The sequence below is a fragment of the Anastrepha ludens genome, chromosome 5 (genome assembly GCF_028408465.1).
Source record: "Anastrepha ludens isolate Willacy chromosome 5, idAnaLude1.1, whole genome shotgun sequence".
Classification (NCBI taxonomy): Eukaryota; Metazoa; Arthropoda; class Insecta; order Diptera; family Tephritidae; genus Anastrepha; species Anastrepha ludens.
Window position 1 is genome coordinate 59,522,920 of NC_071501.1, and position 18,878 is coordinate 59,541,797.

The 18,878-nt window shown below is 37.2% G+C and overlaps 1 protein-coding gene and 1 long non-coding RNA gene across 2 annotated transcripts; one reads left to right on the plus strand and one right to left on the minus strand.

Moving 5' to 3' along the window:
- Positions 1–1,235: 1,235 nt before the first annotated feature.
- Positions 1,236–14,757, plus strand: LOC128862794 (PHD finger protein 14). Its single transcript, XM_054101533.1, has 3 exons — positions 1,236–2,812; positions 12,976–13,822; positions 13,888–14,757. The coding sequence occupies exons 1-3, from the start codon at positions 1,385–1,387 to the stop codon at positions 14,736–14,738; spliced, it is 3,126 nt and encodes a 1,041-aa protein (XP_053957508.1). The 5' UTR covers positions 1,236–1,384; the 3' UTR covers positions 14,739–14,757.
- Positions 14,758–16,386: 1,629 nt separating this feature from the next.
- LOC128862795 (uncharacterized) lies at positions 16,387–17,201 on the minus strand. The gene is made up of 3 exons (XR_008454548.1): positions 17,112–17,201; positions 16,906–16,980; positions 16,387–16,856 (listed from the first exon to the last, which is right to left on the minus strand). It is a non-coding gene; the product is annotated as an uncharacterized LOC128862795 (long non-coding RNA).
- Positions 17,202–18,878: the final 1,677 nt, after the last annotated feature.

Here is an 18,878-nt window from a genome sequence, read left to right on the forward strand (position 1 = left end):
CAATACTGACCCCTGTCAGTGTAGTGTATACTCGCTAGCTGCAAATCTCACTCGACAACTTTGTTGGTGCTTTCGCATGCAAATTTTTCATCAAGTTAATCGATCATAGAGAATGCGAGCGAGGGAACGATGAATAGAGGAGGCCTTTGGTGTTTTTGCTTAAGCGTTTTGGCGGAGTTGTTAAGGCAAATTGTAAGTTTTATGATAACATTAAAAACAATAGAATATCGAAAAAGAAATTAAAATAATATCTTAGACTTGAAAAATTTACAATAACAAATATTTTTAATATGTGTATTAGCTATAATAATGCTTTTTATTGAGAAATATCTAAATTTGGAATCCATCCCTATGCAAATCAAACGCAGAAAGTGGCGATGGATAGGTCACACATTGAGAAAACCACCAGATAGCATCACGAGAATGGCACTGGACTGGAACCCGCAAGGGAGCAGAGGTCGCGGTCGACCAAAAACCACTTGGAGAAGGTCAATGCTGAGCGAACTAGCAGATGCCGACATATCATGGGGAGAATATTGTCGAGGCCCTATGCTTCCGAGAGGAGTGAACCAGGAAAAAATTCAAAACAAATTTATCATATATTTTTACCTTTTTGGTACGATTTTCTATGAAATGTAATCATATATTATTCAATCATTTAATATAAAAGGCGTCAGGTGATCTCGGCTGTGAGCATTTTTTGACGACCAGCTGAGAGTGTTTTTACTTATGAATCTGTACACTGTATACATGTGATAGTCATCTAAATTGTTTTAGTATCACATTTGGTTCGTGAACATCCGCATTTTATAACATTATTTTAATAACAGTACCAAAATCTCCTAATCAATATCTTCGAATTGCGCGCTCTTTTGTGACTATGTTTCGGTTTACTGTCTACGAAAAGTCAGAGACAGTGACGAAGAAATTGGGAGATTTGTCAATGGATTAATGAAAAGGTGTGAATGTATTGTTATTGTTTTTGTAAAACTGTCACGTGTAAGCGCCATGTTAGAATGAGATCGATGACCGTACGTAATAGCTTGTGCACATACTTGTTGTTGGATTTTGGATGATGAAAATAAAAAATTTTATATAGTAGGTTCATGCACCCGACACGCACACATATAAGCTACTGGACATGCATGCTTGAACGTCGGCAGCAGCTATAACGTTTTGCGCTTATGTCCCGAACGCAAATAGAAATATGCGGTTTACTTTTCAAGTATGTTGAGTATTTGGTTCATGTAAAGTCGGTATCACTACCTGATAAAGAGGCATTCATGGCTTTCTTACTCGATAATTCTTTAGTGAAGTCTTATCGGATTTTCGCTTGCTGGGCATTATTTATAAAGGAACGTTTTTGGAAAATTGTTAATATAAAATGTCTTATTTTAAGCGTATAAGGCAACCAAAAATGACAACTCAAGCTCTCTTAGAATTCGATTTGGGAGAAAGTTCGTCAGATAGTGATTTCAGAATAGAAGATCATGATAGTGAAGAGGAAGATCAAGACAGTAATGATGCAGTAAATTCTTCCGACAATAGCACGGATGGTAATGACAGTGAATCGGAAGATTTGTCCAATGAACATGAAAGTGATAATTTCACCGAAAATCTAAATAAATCTTTAATTGATCATGGCTCCGAACCACAACTCAATGGTTTTAAAGAAATATCGAAAGTTCTGCAAAAACTAGACACTAATAGATATATAGAACCTAAAGTACCAATAAAGCCTATATGTTGTGTTTGCTTGGGAGATCGAAGTGATGACTCAAATGAGATCATTGAATGCGATGGGTGTGGAGTATCTGTACATGAAGGCTGTTACGGTGTGAATGATAATGTAAGCATCTCGAGCACTAATTCTACATGCTCAACAGAACCGTGGTTCTGTGAAGCTTGCCGTGCCGGTGTTTCGGAACCCATTTGTGAACTATGTCCAAACAAAGGTGGAATATACAAAGAAACGGATGTCGGGAAGTGGGTACATCTAATTTGTGCCCTATACATTCCAGGAGTTGCTTTTGGTGAAGTTGACCAGCTCTCCTCTGTTACTTTATTTGAAATGCCCTATAGTAAGTGGGGGGCAAAAGTTTGTACACTATGTGAAAACTCACGTTTTGCCAGAACGGGTGTTTGTATCGGATGTGATGCCGGCATGTGCAAGACATACTTTCACGTAACTTGTGCCCAGACTTCTGGTTTTCTAACCGAAGCACATCATGAAGAAGCTGAGGCGGCCGACCCTTTTTTTGCCCATTGTAAAGTGCATTCGGAGAAAGAAATGATGAAACGTCGTAAAAGAAATTACCATAACCTTCGCTTAAACATGCAACAAAAGTTGAATGAAAAAATTATATTAAAGCATGACGATCCTTGTCCAGCACAATTACGTATACATCGAAAACTCTTAAAGTACCAAGCTAAGTATTCGAATAACAAGAAATTGAAGCCTGATCCGTGGGTACCAACCCAAAAGATGTCAAGGCTGTTAACAACTTCCGCCTCGGCATGTAAGCGTTTATTAGCCAAGGCCAATATAATGGCGGTTGATGTCGAACTACTTGAACGCCAAGAAGCGCAGATTGCAGCATTATCAGATATTCGTAAAAAATGGCACATAGCTCCTGCATTTAGTGTGGAATTTATTGGTTATTACCTGGATCGAATTTCGCGCACAAAAGAGCTTAAATCACAGCTTTCTGAAATGATGGAAAATAATTTTAACCTTTCTCGGGAGCAAGATATCCTTCGCACTACCTATGACGCTAGATTGGACAAGAATAAAGAGTTGAAGTCTAAGCAGGTAAATATACGTACTTATTATTTATATTGATAGTTATAGTTATAAAAATACAAAATATAAGGAAAAAATCTAGATCTTCATCATGCTAATCACAATTTTATAAATACTGAATATTCATTTTTTCATTGGCCGCCGTAGCCGAATGGGTTGGTTCGTGACTACCATGCGAAATTGACAGAGAGAACGTAGGTTCGAATCTCGGTGAAACACAAAAATTAAGAAAAACATTTTTCTAATACCGGTCACCCCTCGGCAGGCAATGGCAAATCTCCGAGTGTATTTCGGCCATGAAAAACCTTCTCATAAAAAATATCTGCCGTTCGGAGTCGGCTTGAAACTGTAGGTCCCTCCATTTGTAGAACAACATCAAGACACACACCACAAATAGGAGGAGGAGCTCGGCCAAACACCCAAAAAGGGTATACGCGCCAATTATATACATAATATTCATTTTTAAATGTATTGGGAATTTTTTATAAGTTTATTTAGTTAATCTTATTAAGTTCATCTCTAGGTAGGTAGGTATGTGAAATGGTTGAAGTGCCAGTCTGGCACTCCTCTGGCAAGTAGCACTGAAGCGTCGTTTTAATACCACTATGAGACCTCCAACAGGCAGATATCTACATACAGCCAGCCAGAGCTGTTGATATAATGGAGAAGATTGATGAGACTTAGTTTGGTGCACTGCCCCAGGCGTCGAAGAAAGGAGCACCTAGTGACCTTAATCGTCTAGCTGCCAAACTCGGACATTTACTGAGAAAGTGCTCAACAGTTTCCTTCTCCGAAAGGTCCCCACAGCTTATGCGACGGGTTTAAATGGTAACCCCAGCTTTTCCGAGTGTGTGCCGATCGTCCTGTGACCCGTAAACACAAGTACGAGTTTGGAAATTGAATGGCGAGGAGTCCAAAAGACTTTCTGAGTAATGAAGAAGGAGTTTCATTTTTCTGCGCTTTCCTGAGAAAAAATTTGTACAGTTCCCCTTTAACAACTGTCAGGGGGATGTCGATGACCGCGTAGGAAGTCTCTGAGCCAAATTCAATCACCTTCCTAGCAAGCTCGTCAGCAATTTCATTTCCCTCTATGTTCCTATGTCCTGGAACCCATATCAGAGAAATGTTACCTGTACACCCAAGAGATTTGATCCTCTCCTTACAAGAGTTTACTAATTTCGTTCTGCACCACGACGTCGACAGAGCCTTGATCGCGGCTTGACTATCGGAGAAAATGTTAATATCTCGCTCGCTCCCTAAGCATTTTGCTTCTCTGCAGGATCGCAAATACTTCCGCTTGAAAAATACTACCAGTATTCGGCAGTTTAAAGGAGATAAATAAATTGGCTGGTTTAGAGAAAACCCTTGCTCCGACTCCCGATTCCATAGTTAGTGAAGACAGAGGTGCAAGCTTCGGTGCAGATTTTCCCCTCGACCCAATCCTGCCTATTTGGAAAGATTGCCCTAGCACGACTCTCAATCTCTAGTTTGCGGATAGAGAGATCTGTTCGAAGTTCGGAGAAATACGGTGTTAACTGACCAGAGGCCATTCTCCTTTAACCTGATTGCACTTTGAGCTGCGAAGGAAATAACGTATAAGTCGGTGGGAAGTAAGTGCAAAACGATATTCAGGGCAGCACTGGGGCAAGTTTTACATGCTTCGGTGATGCCAATGCATGCAGTCCTTAAGTTCATATCTACAAAATATTTGTTTAACTACAGCGCTTCCCCGACTTAAATTGGTCTTGCCAAGTTCTAATTAATGAAAAATAAATTTAAATAAAACAGCAACGATTTGAGATATCAAATTGATTTTAGCTTAATTTTAAACATACTTTCATGCTATTATACAATAACAAATAGCCACTTCGGCTTGACGTAGCGCGAGAGAAAATGATCGAATTCGCGGAATTATTTTTATATGACAGAAAATGCTCAACATCGCAAGAAAAAAAGTTTTCAAAAAGCAGCGCGATTTTTGAACGGCTTAAGTTTGAATGTAAACTAAGCCTGCTTAGTGCGTTTAGCTTCACCCCTCGTATATCGTCACTTGATCAACTCTACGCAGGAAAGAACAAAGACTCGATCAGAACTCAAGGTTCTGACCTCAAAGCACAAAGGGACTGGACCACATGGTTTGCAGGTGCTCACACCCGTGTTGCTCTCGCTATCAGGTACCCCCGAGCTAACCAGCCCAACATCACCACCACCATCTTTCATTCTGATTTTATGTCCGCGAATTAAGGTAGTAGTCCGGTGTAACGACCGAAATTTCGACGTTTTTTCATTAATCTTTTTTAAAAAGAGAATAAAATACGATCGTTTTAAAGTTTTTCCATGTTTTTATTGGTGTTTTGAAGTATATAAAAAAAAATTTAAAGTTAATTTTATATTAATTTGTTTAAAATTTTTTACGTCAAAGTGAAGTCCTTAAAAAAAAGATGAGTTGGTTCGGGGAAACACACAGCGTTCCAAAGTCATCTGCAATAAAAAATTCAAAGAGATTATTATTCTAAAAAATATACATAAAAATAAAAAAATAAAAACAAAATGGCGGACTTGTGAAAAAAGTTCTTAAAATCTAATTTTTTTCTTCATAAATTGTTTAAATTAAATAGTTTATTACTCGTATTAAAAACTTAAATGTTTTAAAGGTCCGGGATCTAGATATGTGTGTCTAGAATAACGGGTTAAATTTTTAGCCAAATCGGCTGAATAGTTTTGAGTCAGTGATTCCCCGAAATTTCAAAAACATGGTTTTGAGAAAAACGCGTGTAAAGTTTCGACAACAGATTTTTTATAAAAAAAAGAGGTTGTCTGTAAAGTCGGTTTACTGACGATAGTTTAACGTGACAACGTCATAAGAAAATGTTGATGGAATGGTTGCAATTTTCAAAACAAAATTTTAATTTTATTTGTTTGCACACAGGAAGAAGGCATATGCAAATACAAGTATGTGAATTTATATACAAATGCGCATATACATACATACATATGCTCACTCAAGTAGGACAGAGCCAGATGTCGAACGTTGCCGAACGCGGGGGCCGATTGTGCTCTTTGTCGTTCGTTCCGCGCTCTCGCTTGCAGTTCAAGCACATTAGCTTACATTTGCTTGCCTACGGAATAGATTCGTATATTTGATATGTCTATATGATTTGTATGCATCTTTACATATAGATTTATTCTTTTTGAAAATTGCGCGAAATTGTATATGCATATGCATGTTTATATACATATATTACTATACAACATATCTTATAAGGTATGTGGTAAACATTACCATACATTTTTTCCTTCATATATAATAAAAAAATTAATAATAATAACATTAAAACAACAGGTATTATTAACATACTTGGTTTTATTTTAAATTCTTCAAGTGAATCAAATTAATAATAATCAATAAGAAGGCATATGCAAATACAAATACGTGAATTTATATATGTACATTTGCGCATATACATACATATATACGCTCACTTAAGTAGGAGAGAGCAAGATGTCGAACGTTGCCGTTCGTTTGCTTTGTTTGCTTTGTCGTTCGTTCCGCGCTTTCGCTTGCAGTTCATTCAATGCAATGAGCAAGGTAACACTAATGAGCAAGGTAACGACACATTTTTTCGTGCGTGCAGCCTGTTAAATCGAATTATAAGACGTTATCACGTCAAAATTATATTTACATTAATCAGCTATGTCTGGTGCATAGAGCAGTCCTTCCGTTTCATCACAGTTGTCATTTTCAGCAGCTTTTAGAGCCCTACGCAAAGTTCTGGCCTCTTTACAGTTGGCTTCTGCAGTTTTCTCTGCCCTCAAAATCCGTGCATTGTCAACATCGTGATTAAAACGTACTTGAAACTAGAGTCATGGTTTACTTCAAAATCACTGTTCTCTTTTAGTTTTTTTGCGCTTGTACTCACAAAATCAGTATCAGCTTCTGCAGTAAATTGATTCCCCTTAAATGATCTCTTTCTTTCACCTTTATTCTTGTGCCAACCTCCACTAAAGCGTTTGTTTCCCATTTTAGAGCAGTGTGTATTCGTCGAGTGCAAAACCTTTACTGATGAACTGCTCGATGGTACAGATCAGTATATTGTACCAAATTCTTATATTTTGTCTATGTAAGTCGAATTTTTTGGTACTATACGTATACCTGGGTATACCGGGAGTATACCTGGGTTATACGTGGGTATATGTATTGTATACCGGATAATAAAAGAGGGGACGGTCAGAGCAGCTGCTGCTGGCGTGCCACACGCTTTGATGTCATGAGTTGTTTTACAGTTCAATATATTGTTTATAAGCCATCAAAAGCATTTACCACTCAGTTTTGTTGAATTTTTTTTTCTCAAACGTAATAGTGTGATTGCGTTATACCTATTTGGCTGGAAAATCACAACCAGCTATTGTTCGTGAGCTCAGTCACCTCATCTATACTTCTATACTAGTAATATTATAAAGAGGAAAACTTTGTTTGTTTGTTTGGTTGTAATGAATAGGCTCAAAAACTACTGGACCGATTTTAAAAATTCTTTCACCATTCGAAAGCTACATCATCCACGAGTAACATGGATTATATTTTATTTTGGAAATAGGGCTCGAGATATAGGTCAAAACGTGGACCCGGGTAACCTTCGGATGTGTATGTACAATATGGGTATCAAATGGAAGCTGTTGGTGAATGCTTTAGTCCAGAGTATTTTTCATGTGAATGTGTTTGTACAATATGGATATCAAATTGAAGCTGTTGGCGAATGCTTTAGTACAGAGTATTTTTCATGCCGCTCCGTGACTGGGGTCTCGAGATATAGGTCAAAACGTGGACCCGGGTAACCTTTGGTTATGTATGTACAATATGGGTATCAAATGAAAGCTGTTGATAAGTGCTTTAATACGGGGTAATTTTCATACCTATTGATGACTAGGGTCTCGAAATATATGCCAAAACGTGGACCCGCCGTGTCTTTGCACCGAATTAAACCAAACTTACGCACATTGTTAAGTAAGTATTGAAAATGGGTTTCGTAAAATTTGGTTGTAATTCGGAGCACTGGCAACGGGTACAGCGTTCTTTTGAACCAGCCATAATGTCGCTTACTTTTTTAACGCTTGAGGCGGAACTGAACTGTCAAATTGACAGTGTGAGTTACAATGTGTCAATATTTCTTTTGTGATTTGGATGCCATAAGGAAAAAACGTAAGTGCAACATGTAAAAATTGTTTGTGAATTTTTTTGGAGTGGATTTTGGAACAGTGAATAATTTCTTACGAAATGTGAGAATTTAATGTGAAATCCGAATGAAATTATGTGTTCGTGGAAAAAAAATTTTTTTTTTTTTTTTTTTTTTTTTTTTTTGAAAAATATAATGGATGATGGTTAAAAAAGCTCCAATGCTTAATAAAACATATAAATTGAAACGAAAAATTCATGGATGATCAGGAAAAAAGACGATTGTTTATTCATATGCGTTGATTTGAAATTTAAAAACAATCTTCTTTTTTCCTGATTTTCAATTTATATTTTATATTTACTCAAAAACAAATAGAAAAACAAAAAATATTGCTTATGCCAAAGCGCTTGAATAAAGAATAAAGAAATAAATAATATGAAAATCATACATTTTCTGTTCTAAACCATATCTATTCTATTTTAGTGTGCCCAGCGAAGGGGGCCGGGTTTGCTAGTAGTGAATAAAATGTTTGTGTATCGCACTATAAAACGTTACAATGATACTGGTAGCATTGCAAAACGCTATGGAGGTGGACCAAAAATAACCGCAACAACGCCAGAAATGGTTCGGAAAGAGAAGGCTCGACTTGACCGAAATCCACGTCGAAGTGGAAGAAAAATGGCCAAAGAACTGAAAATATCGCAAGACAGTATTCGACGCATATTGAAAAATGAGCTCAAGGTCAAGGCTTACAAGTTCCAAAAAGTACACGATCTTTCACTCCAGCAAAAAAAAAGTTCGGTGCGAAAGAGCAAAGGAGTTGTTGCGCTTGCACGAACGTGGCGAACTTCCTAACATTATGTTTTCTGATGAAAAAAATTTCCCAATTGAGCAGTTCATAAAAACTCAAAACGATCGTGTTTACTTGACCGAACGCTCATACGAGAATTTGAGCCTACGAATGGCCACTCGAAGCAATTTCCCATCGCAAGTAATGGACCGCTGATGGACGCTCTCCAATCGTTTTAATCGAGGCTGGTGTCAAAGTGAATGCGACTTATTATCGGGAAAATGTTTTAGAAGTTGCTTTAGAGCCGTGGACACGCAAACATTTCGGTCATAGACCATGGACGTTCCAACAGGATTCGGCACCGTCTCATAAAGCTCGTGTGAACCAAGAATGGTTAAAAAATCATGCTCCACACTTCATTTAGTCCACACAATGGCTTTTGAATTCGCCAGACGCAAATCCGATTGAGTATTCCATCTGGTCCATTTTGGAGAGCAAGGTGAGGACTAAAAAATATGCCAGTATGGATGCGCTGAAAAAAGCGATTATACGAGAATGGGCCAAAATACCTCAAGAGCACATTCATGCAGCATGCAACTCATTTTTTTACCGTTTGAAGGCTATAGTCAAGGCAAAAGGTGGTCAATTCGAGCTAAAGTGAATATATGTCAAAATTGTAATCATTTTTGAACAATTTTGTCTTTGAAATCAATAAAAACTAATTTCACACAAAAAAGTTATGGTGTTTTGAATAGGTAACACTTCATATCGTTCACCCTGTATATATAATTGGCCCGTACACCCCTTTTGGGTGTTTGGCCGAGCTCCTCCTCCTATTTGTAGCGTGTGTCTTGATGTTGTTTTACAAATGGAGGGACCTACAGTTTCAAGCCGACTCCGAACGGCAGATATTTTTATGAGGAGCTTTTTCATGACACTCGGAGATTTGCCATTGCCTGCCGAGGGGTGACCGTTTTTAGAAAAACCTTTTTCTTAATTTATGTATTGTATTTCACCGAGATTCGAATCTACGTTCTCTCTGAATTCTCTTTGTCGTTCGTTCCGCGCTCTCGCTTGCAGTTCAAGCAAGGTACATTAGCTTACATTTGCTTGCGTACATAATAGATTCGAACATTTGATATGTCCATATGATTTGTATGCATCTTTACTTATAGATTTGTTCTTTTTGTTTGAAAATTGCGCGAAATTGTATATGTATATGCATGTTTATATGTTTTGGCATAGGACATAAGTATGGATAAAGGGTGTTTTTTTAGAGGTTAGGTTTTCAAGTTAGCACTACTTTTTTCGTAGCTGGTCTTTTTGACAGCTGTCACTTGATTTATGCTCAGTTTGGTTTGCTATTTCATAATGAATAGACTTACACCTGAACAACGTTTGCAAATCGTGCAAATTTATTACGAAAATAATGGTTCGGTTCGCGCGACGCATCGAAGAAAATTTTGTTCAGCGATGAAGCTCACTTTTGGTTGAATGGGTATGTCAATAAGCAAAATTGTCGCATTTGGAGTGAACATAATCCACAAGCCATTGCTGAGACGCCGTTACATCCTCAAAAAGTCACTGTTTGGTGTGCTCTATGGGCAGAGGGAATCATTGGTCCATATTTCTTTAAAAATGAAGCCGGCCATAATGTTACAGTCAATGGAGAGCGCTATAGAGCCATGATTAATGACTTTTTCATGCCTGAATTGGACGATGTTGATGTGGACGACCTTTGGTTCCAACAAGACGGCGCTACATGCCATACAGCCAACGCCACAATCGATTTATTGAAGGAAACTTGCGGTGAGCGCATTATCTCGCGCCGTGGACCTGTGGCGTGGCCTCCAAGATCGTGCGATATAACACCGCTGGACTATTTCTTGTGGGGCTATGTGAAGTCGCTTGTCTACGCAGATAAGCCCGAGACGATTGACGTCTTGGAAGAGAATATTCGGCGCGTTATTGCTGACATCCTGCCCCAATTGCTGCAAAAAGTGGTCGAAAATTGTTCCTCTCGGCTGGAATTTATTCGAGCCAGCCGCGGCGGCCACTTGCCCGAAATCATTTTTAAAACATAATGGCAAACCCTTATCTTTATAATAAAGCTAAATTCTTGGCCATAACTTTAATTATATACGTTTTATTTCATCTTGAAAACCTAACCTCTAAAAAACACACCCTTTATTAGACTATGAAATTGCACCAAAGTATATGTATGTATGCATGTTTATATACATATATAAGTATACAACATATCCTATAAGGTATGTGGTAAATATTACCATACATTTTTTCCTTCATATATAATATTAAATTAATAATAAAAACATTAAAACAACAGGTATTATTAACAACTAGTCGACACTAATTATAAATTCGGTAAGGATGATCATGATACGCTTGGTTTTATTTTAAATTCTTCAAGTAAATCAAATTAATAATAATCAATAAGAAGGCATATGCAAATACAAATATGTGAATTTATATACATATGCGCATATGCATACATATATATGCTCACTCAAGTAGGAGATAGCCAGATGTCGAACGTTGCCGAATGCGGGAGCCGATTGTGCTCTTTGTCGTTCGTTCCGCGCTCTCGCTTGCAGTTTAAGCAAGGTAACGACGCATGAGCAAGATAACAACGAATAAGCAAGATAACGACGATTAAGCAAGATAACGACGAATGAGCAAGATAACGTCGAATGAGCAAGATAACGACGATTGAGCAAGATAACGATGCAATTTTTAGTGCGTGCAGCCGGCTAAATCGAATTATAAGACGTTGTCACGTCAAAAAAACGTTTCGAATTTCATAACGTCCATAGAATGGTTTTCAAACTCACCAGACGGGAATTCTCTTTGGGCCATTTTGGAGAGGAAGGTCCGAACTAAGAGATTCACCAGTCTCGAGGCGCTGAAAAAAGCCATTGTTCGCAAGTGGGACAAAATACCTGCAAGTCACATTCGAGGCAAAAAGTGCTCATGTCGAGAAAAAGTAAATTGATTCTTAATTTTGTATTATTTTCACACATTTTTTACTTTGAATTGAATAAAAGTAATTTTCCAAACTAAATGTATGGCATTTTTCATTAGTTACATTTCGAGTGTCGGACCCTGTAGTACAGAATCTAAATTCGTGAACATTATGTAATGGAACTAGGCTATTGATAAAAAAAAACATCAATGGGTTTATGCCTAATTATTCTCTGTTGATGCCAAGTTCGATGTGGGCATGCAGCATTTATTTAAAAACATTATTTTTGCGTCTAATATTTGCATCTCTTTAAAAAATAAAAATAATGTTTTTGAAGGGAAACTTTTTAGGTGTCCATGGACGAGCGAGAACAGAGAGTAAATTATCAAGGCTATGCAACGTTTTGGGCATTTTCGTTCCGCGAGAGAGAAAAAAGATATAACGTAGAGGAAAAGAAGAGAGAGAGCTATACCTTATATATATCTTAGATACACATTAGGCTATTTTTATTGAGTTTTTCCTTGTGGTTGCTAATTTGTAGTGAAAAATAACACTGCCTACTTTTAGGCGCTGGTTTGTTGGTGCAAACTTGTAGGAAATATATTTTTGGTACCTACGGTTTCGGGCGTTTTTTTGGTCCCAATTTTTTGGCGTTTTTTTTTTTGGTGCCTACTTTTTGGCTCTTATTTCCGTTTCCTGGTTAGTGCTTGTGCGTACTATAAAGTGCTATCCATTCCGGCATCGGATTTATTGGTATTGCCCTTCGGTAATTTGTGCCGTTGCTACCGTACTGGAATCGGTGCGTTTGTGCGGGTGATAAACGCTCGGAGTAGTGCGCGGTGTTGCAACGGCTTGTGTCCGGCGTTTAATTACACCGGTCGGCTCTTCTCCGTTTTTTGTAAATTTTGTCTATTTGTATTCTCTGCAAATGTTTTGAATTTATTTAGATATATATTCTTTTTCTCTCTCTCTCTCTCATTCTCTCTCGGGTCTATCCCTCTTTCTTTTTATGCCTTGAATGTTTCACTTCTGTTATGTCTACTACGCTACATTCACTTTTTTTTAATAGGGGTAGTTCCTCGTCAGGTAATATAAACTTCTGAGTTCATTTTTGCTGTAGCAAAGCTTTATCAAAATTCCTCTCAGATTCGGCTAACAGTTATACTACTTTTTGTTTTTGCCTTCCACATACTCTTCAATTTTTAATATGTTTTTCTCTGTTTTCTAGGAATCTTTAATATTAAAAATATCTCAACTTCATAAAGAAGTCAGCGTTATGTGCCCAAACAAAATATTTCCTAATCCAACTAATATCGGCCACGCCCAATGCGAGTCTAATAAATCTGCGTCAACACCACCTAGTAGACCTATTTCAGTTCCCACAGCTGCTGCTTTGAAAATGGGAGTTGGATTTCCCCTGGCACATCTTGGCCCTCCAGGTACAAAAGTAGACTCGTCACGGTTGCTCAGCACCCATGCCAAATCTTCCCCCATAGCTAGGGGAGGTGCTTCGTCAGCACCAACTACGCCCACGCTAAATGTACAGACATTTGAATGTGGTATATGCAAACGTACTACCGATCAGCATTTATTGGCCAAATGCGACACTTGTCAATTACACTATCATTTGAGTTGTTTGAATCCGCCATTGACACGCCATCCAAAGAAGTCTAAACTTTACGGGTGGCAATGTTCTGAATGTGACAAATCTGAAGATTCTGATGGTGTGTCTGAGATTCCTAAAGGACCACGTAAGTCACGCACACGTTTTAATAAGGATGGTTCAATTATTGCTACACATGTCCCCGAAACGGAAAGTGATTCTGGACCACCATCTAAGAGACGGTCAATAGACATTTCAACTCTTAAAAACCAGACAGCTAAGAAAAAACTCAATATTTCAGTTCCAACTACAAACGAAACTGATATAACTACGAAGACTCCACCCAAGATAACTGGGTTACCGCCGTCAATTTTGGGCAGAAAAAGTAAATGCTACGTTCCTTTGCAAAATATAAAGAGAAATCCTCAGTCTCCAGCACAACAACTGCAACCGTCATCTTCGAAGAAGAGCAGTAAGTTCATATGCTCATTCCTGTTGGCCAAATATCTTTTTTTTAATTTTTGTTCTTTTCTACAGCAACTCAACAAGCCCATACCCTAATTTCTGATGAGCCTTTGCTTTTGGTAATGCCGTCTGCTACAATGCCTCGGGCAATGGGTCTTATTCATACTCCTGATCATGATCCCTTGGCGTTGCCAGTGAATAGTAATACTACCGTTTCCTCTATGGAGGATTCCTCTGACCCGAATAAGCAGGCAAGAAAGCAGAAGAGAAAAGATAAACATAAAAGCAAACATAATATTTCATCAGATACAGAAAAATCGCCAAACAAGGAGCATAAACGGAAACGTAAGAAAAAATTACACGGTCATGACTCTGAAAATCCACATGAATGCAGTGGAGTTAGCATTCCAAAAATTAAAATCAAGTTTAAAACGTTGCCACTACCAGGCGAAGTTACGCCAGAGGCTCAGTTTTTTTACGTATCAGCCGATATGGTGCGTTCAGCTGAAGAGGCGTCACGCCCTACTTCCGTTGAGACTGTAGAAGATCTAACACCAATTTTATCAGAAGAGAGCCATGTGGAGAGAGGCAAATCAGGAACAACAGTTAATAATTCACCAGATGCAACAGTCATGAAAGTCCCGCTCATTACCCGTAAAACCAGCCCAAGAAAAACAGCTGGTAAAAGAAATTTGCAATTGGCTCACTCAAAATCTGTCATAATGACTCAATCTTCGTCAAGTCTTGATTGCTGCATTTGTAAGGAAGTGGGTGCGAGCAGCAATATTGTAACTTGCGATGAGTGTCGTAAGCACTATCATTTTAAATGCTTAGACCCACCGCTGAAAAAAACACCAAAAATACGCGGTTACTCATGGCATTGTGCTGATTGCGATCCTACAGATGAGGAGAAAAAATTATAATTTTTACCATTGATGAGAATTTAAATTATTTCTTGGCCTGTTTAAAATATTGGCATACATATACGTGATTAGTATTGATAATTGAATCATAATTGGTCATAGTAATTTGATTAAACAAATAATTTCCTTCCTTCGAAACAAAACATATACCGGAACGACCCGGATTTGTGTTCGGCCAAGGACTGTCACAACAACAACATCACCGCATAATTCTTGCAATTACAGTGCACTCGCGATAACTCGAACTAATTAAAACAGGCGCTGTTCGATTTATCGAATTTGTTCGACTTATCAATTGAGTGTGCTATGTTAAAAAAACAGTCATCGATATCGATTTTTCGATCGATTGTTGAAAATGGAAGCCAGTAGAAAATTTCTGTAGTATAGTTTCGTTATACGAATTACATTTTGGTTCATTGGCTGGATCAATGGTGTCACATTCGGCGGCATAAACATAGTTAAAATTAAACCATCCTCGGACTTTAATTCGATTTCGTTGGGATGTGATGGGGCATTATCAATTAGAAGAAGAGCCTTCTCAGGTAGTCCCCCATCTTTCAAATATTTTCTTACCTAAATATTAAAGTCATTTAACTTGGTTAAAAAAATTGTTTTAATGAATCTGGATTTTACCTGCGGCACGAACGAATTATGAAACCAGTCTTTGAAAATCGCCGAAGTCATCCAGGCTGATTTGGAATTTTTGTACTCCACCGGACAGTTAAAATTTTTGAAAACACGAGGATTTCTTGCTTTGTCAATAACGAGAAGTTTAAGCTTATGGTTGCCGGTAGCGTTAGTGCAAGCCATAAATTGCCTTATCTTTCTTTTTTATAAGACTTATGGTGGACTTGGCTACCCCATATTCCTTCGCTAGAGAAGTAACACTACGTCCACGTTTAATTTTGTTAAGGACTTCAGCCCTCTCTTTTAATGTTAAACACTTCAACCATTTACGATCCATTACTCACGTGCACTGATACACTAAAAAAAAAAATAAATAATTGGCGCGTACACTTCTGTTAGGTGTTTGGCCGAGCTCCTCCTCCTATTTGTGGTGTGCGTCTTGATGTTGTTCCACAAATGGAGGGACCTACAGTTTCAAGCCGACTCCGAACGGCAGATATTTTTATGAGGAGCTTTTTCATGGCAGAAATACACTCGGAGGTTTGCCATTGCCTGCCGAGGGGCGACCGCTATTAGAAAAATGTTTTTATTAATTTTGCCTTCACCGAGATTCGAACTAACGACCTCTCGGTGAATTCCGAATGGTAATCACGCACCAACCCATTCGGCTACGGCGGCCGCCTGATACACTACAAATGACAAATTTAAAGCAATTTGGTCAATGCAATATGTTGTTCCCAGAAAACTAACGGGATATTAACGCCGAAATATTCATATGGACAATACACTAGTATACATATAATTTATATACATATACTATTACATATGTATCTATGTACAAAATGTACATGTTTGAAAAGAATGTGTGTACAAATAAATTTGTTTTTTTGTTCGAGTTATAGCGCTTTTTTATTGTTCGAGTTACAAAGAAGTCAATAGGGGAAAAAATGTGTTCGAGTTAGCACGTCGTTCGACTTAGCGGCTATTCGAGTTACCGCGAGTGCACTGTATATCAAATGTATTGAAAGGGTCATAAAAGTATATTTAATATAATGCTTTGTAATATTTGTTTTCATTAATTTTCAACATATTCTAAATAGGGGTTGTCAAATGTTTTAGAAGATCAGCTAAAAGATAAATCCCACTAAAAAATGTAAAACATGTGTGCCGTACTCTAACCGATTTCGGAAGTCGATCGCCGTCTTTCTTTTTTCTCCTCATTCTATTCTACCGTTGTGAGTTGCGTTTTATAGCAACTAACTTAAGGACTAAATAAACAAGGATTCTTTTGCTGTTTTACAAATCGGCCATTTCTGGCAATTAATCAATCTTGATAATAGAGTTTAAAATGGCTAGTAATCTTTTCGCTCCTTTTATTTTGGTATGATTTTTTTTTTTACTTCCGATTGATTTATCGACGATCTTCCCGCAACATAGTCCCAAACGATGGATGTCCAATAGTGGAATTAGTAACCAGCGTAAACCTGCAAACTGTCAACCTATCTTATCAGAACATCATGTACTATACATAAAAACTCACCAGCGATGAAATTTGGAGCAAGTTTATTTTTTCTGGAAAATATTCTTTCTTCTAGATCAAATTGTGCCGTTCGCCCTAATTGAAAATAAATAAAATAAATTTATAAAATTTACACTTTTTTCCTTATATAATTGAAAAAAATGTAAATTCCTGTTATTTATAAGAAAATAAATAATTAATATTTGTTTTACATAAATTTCGCTCACCTATAATATTTTAAATGTTATACTAGGTTCACATATGGCCACAGATTATCTACTTTTTCGATCTAAAATACGTTCCCATATATGTAGATGATCTACTTTTTCGTGCTTAACTCCCAATCCGTAATTAAAAACGAAACGTTCACCCATAAATCCACCAAATTAATCTACCCGTTCACATATGGAAGATTACCTGCAAAACTGACCAGGAGCTGTCAGTGCTGGTTTGAGAGGCTTTTCTTCATAGACATTATTTTGGTGGAATATTCGGAGTTTTTGGTTTCCTTAATTATTATTAACGATATGAAGAAAATACAAGGAGAAGGAATAACTAATTTAAATGCGCAATTGTCTGCTAATAATAAACAGTTGGAGGAAATCCGTATGCGAAGTTTACTGAGATTGTATGCCCAAAAGTAAGATTATTATCTAGGATTATTTTATAATCTCAGATTTTGGGAGAGAAATTTTGTATGGGAAATCGCGCTTTTTAATTAAGGATTTTGAGTTAAGCGCGAAAAAGTAGATCATCTACTTATATGTGAACGTATTATAAGGAAAAACTAAATAAAGTGGATGCCGGCATAGAAAACAGGCTTGTAGACATAATTCTAGTGGAATGTTTGTTAGGTATTATTAACTATGCATTCATATAACAGAAAAATAGCGTGTGTCCATAAACGTGTATCCCCTTATCACTTATTATAAAATGTAATATCGAATTTCGAATACGTACTGCTACCATAATTTTTTGAAACCTTAATAAACATCGGCCCCTATTATGAGCAACATTCGATCTTCGACTGTAGTCGAAAGTGCTGATCGAACGAATTTTCATTTGGCATTATGGTGCTCATTCGTTGAAGAATAGGACTATTGTGAATTTCGATCGCTCGACGCATTTACAATAGATAATTTTTTCTCAGCTGATACAGCAAATCAAAATAAAAGAAAAACCGATTGTGTTGAAATTCTTTGCTAACATTATTTTTAAAAGGTAAAAAAAGTATTTTTTGTGAAAATGAGTACAACGGAGTTGTGGTTCGACGATTCATCGGACGATGAAAGATTAGTGGAACTAGCTAGAAGTAGAAAACAGTTGAGGGACGCATCCAACCACCTAGAAATGGCTTCCACTGAGTAAATTTAGAATTTTCAAAATGTGTTGACGTACTTAATATTACAGAAATTTCCTTACAGATTTTTAAAGAACTTTAGATTATCTAAAGAGCCGTTTGTGAACCTACTGTCCAGTACAGAAAACCAGTTGCAGCAGTGCACCCGAGCCAAATTGATTCCAAATATTTTAAAGCTAGCCACAGTTCTGCGAGTTTGTGCTCAGGGATCGTACCAATTGAGTATTGGTAATGAAGGTATGCTAGGACTTGCTCAACCCAATGTGTACGATGATGCTGAAGATATTGAAGTGGAGTCAAATAACGGAGAATTAGAAAACATAAGAAATGAAATTTTGAGAATATTATAGAAAAATCTAAAAAGTATTAAATAGAAACCTTTACACCACACTTTCTGTTTTATTTTTGTTATAAATTTTCTTTATTCAATTATTCGTCATTCGAAAAAAATATGAAAATGTATTTCTATAAACATCACAAAAAAAACCATTATTAAGCTTAATCCATTTTGCTGCCGTTCTCACTGGTGGTCCCAAGCAATTCAGCTCCGTTGTAAATTCCTCCCATTTTTTTGCTGCTTGAAGTTTGGTGCAAATCCCTTTTGCGAATTGTGGATTCGCCTTTCTAATTGTTG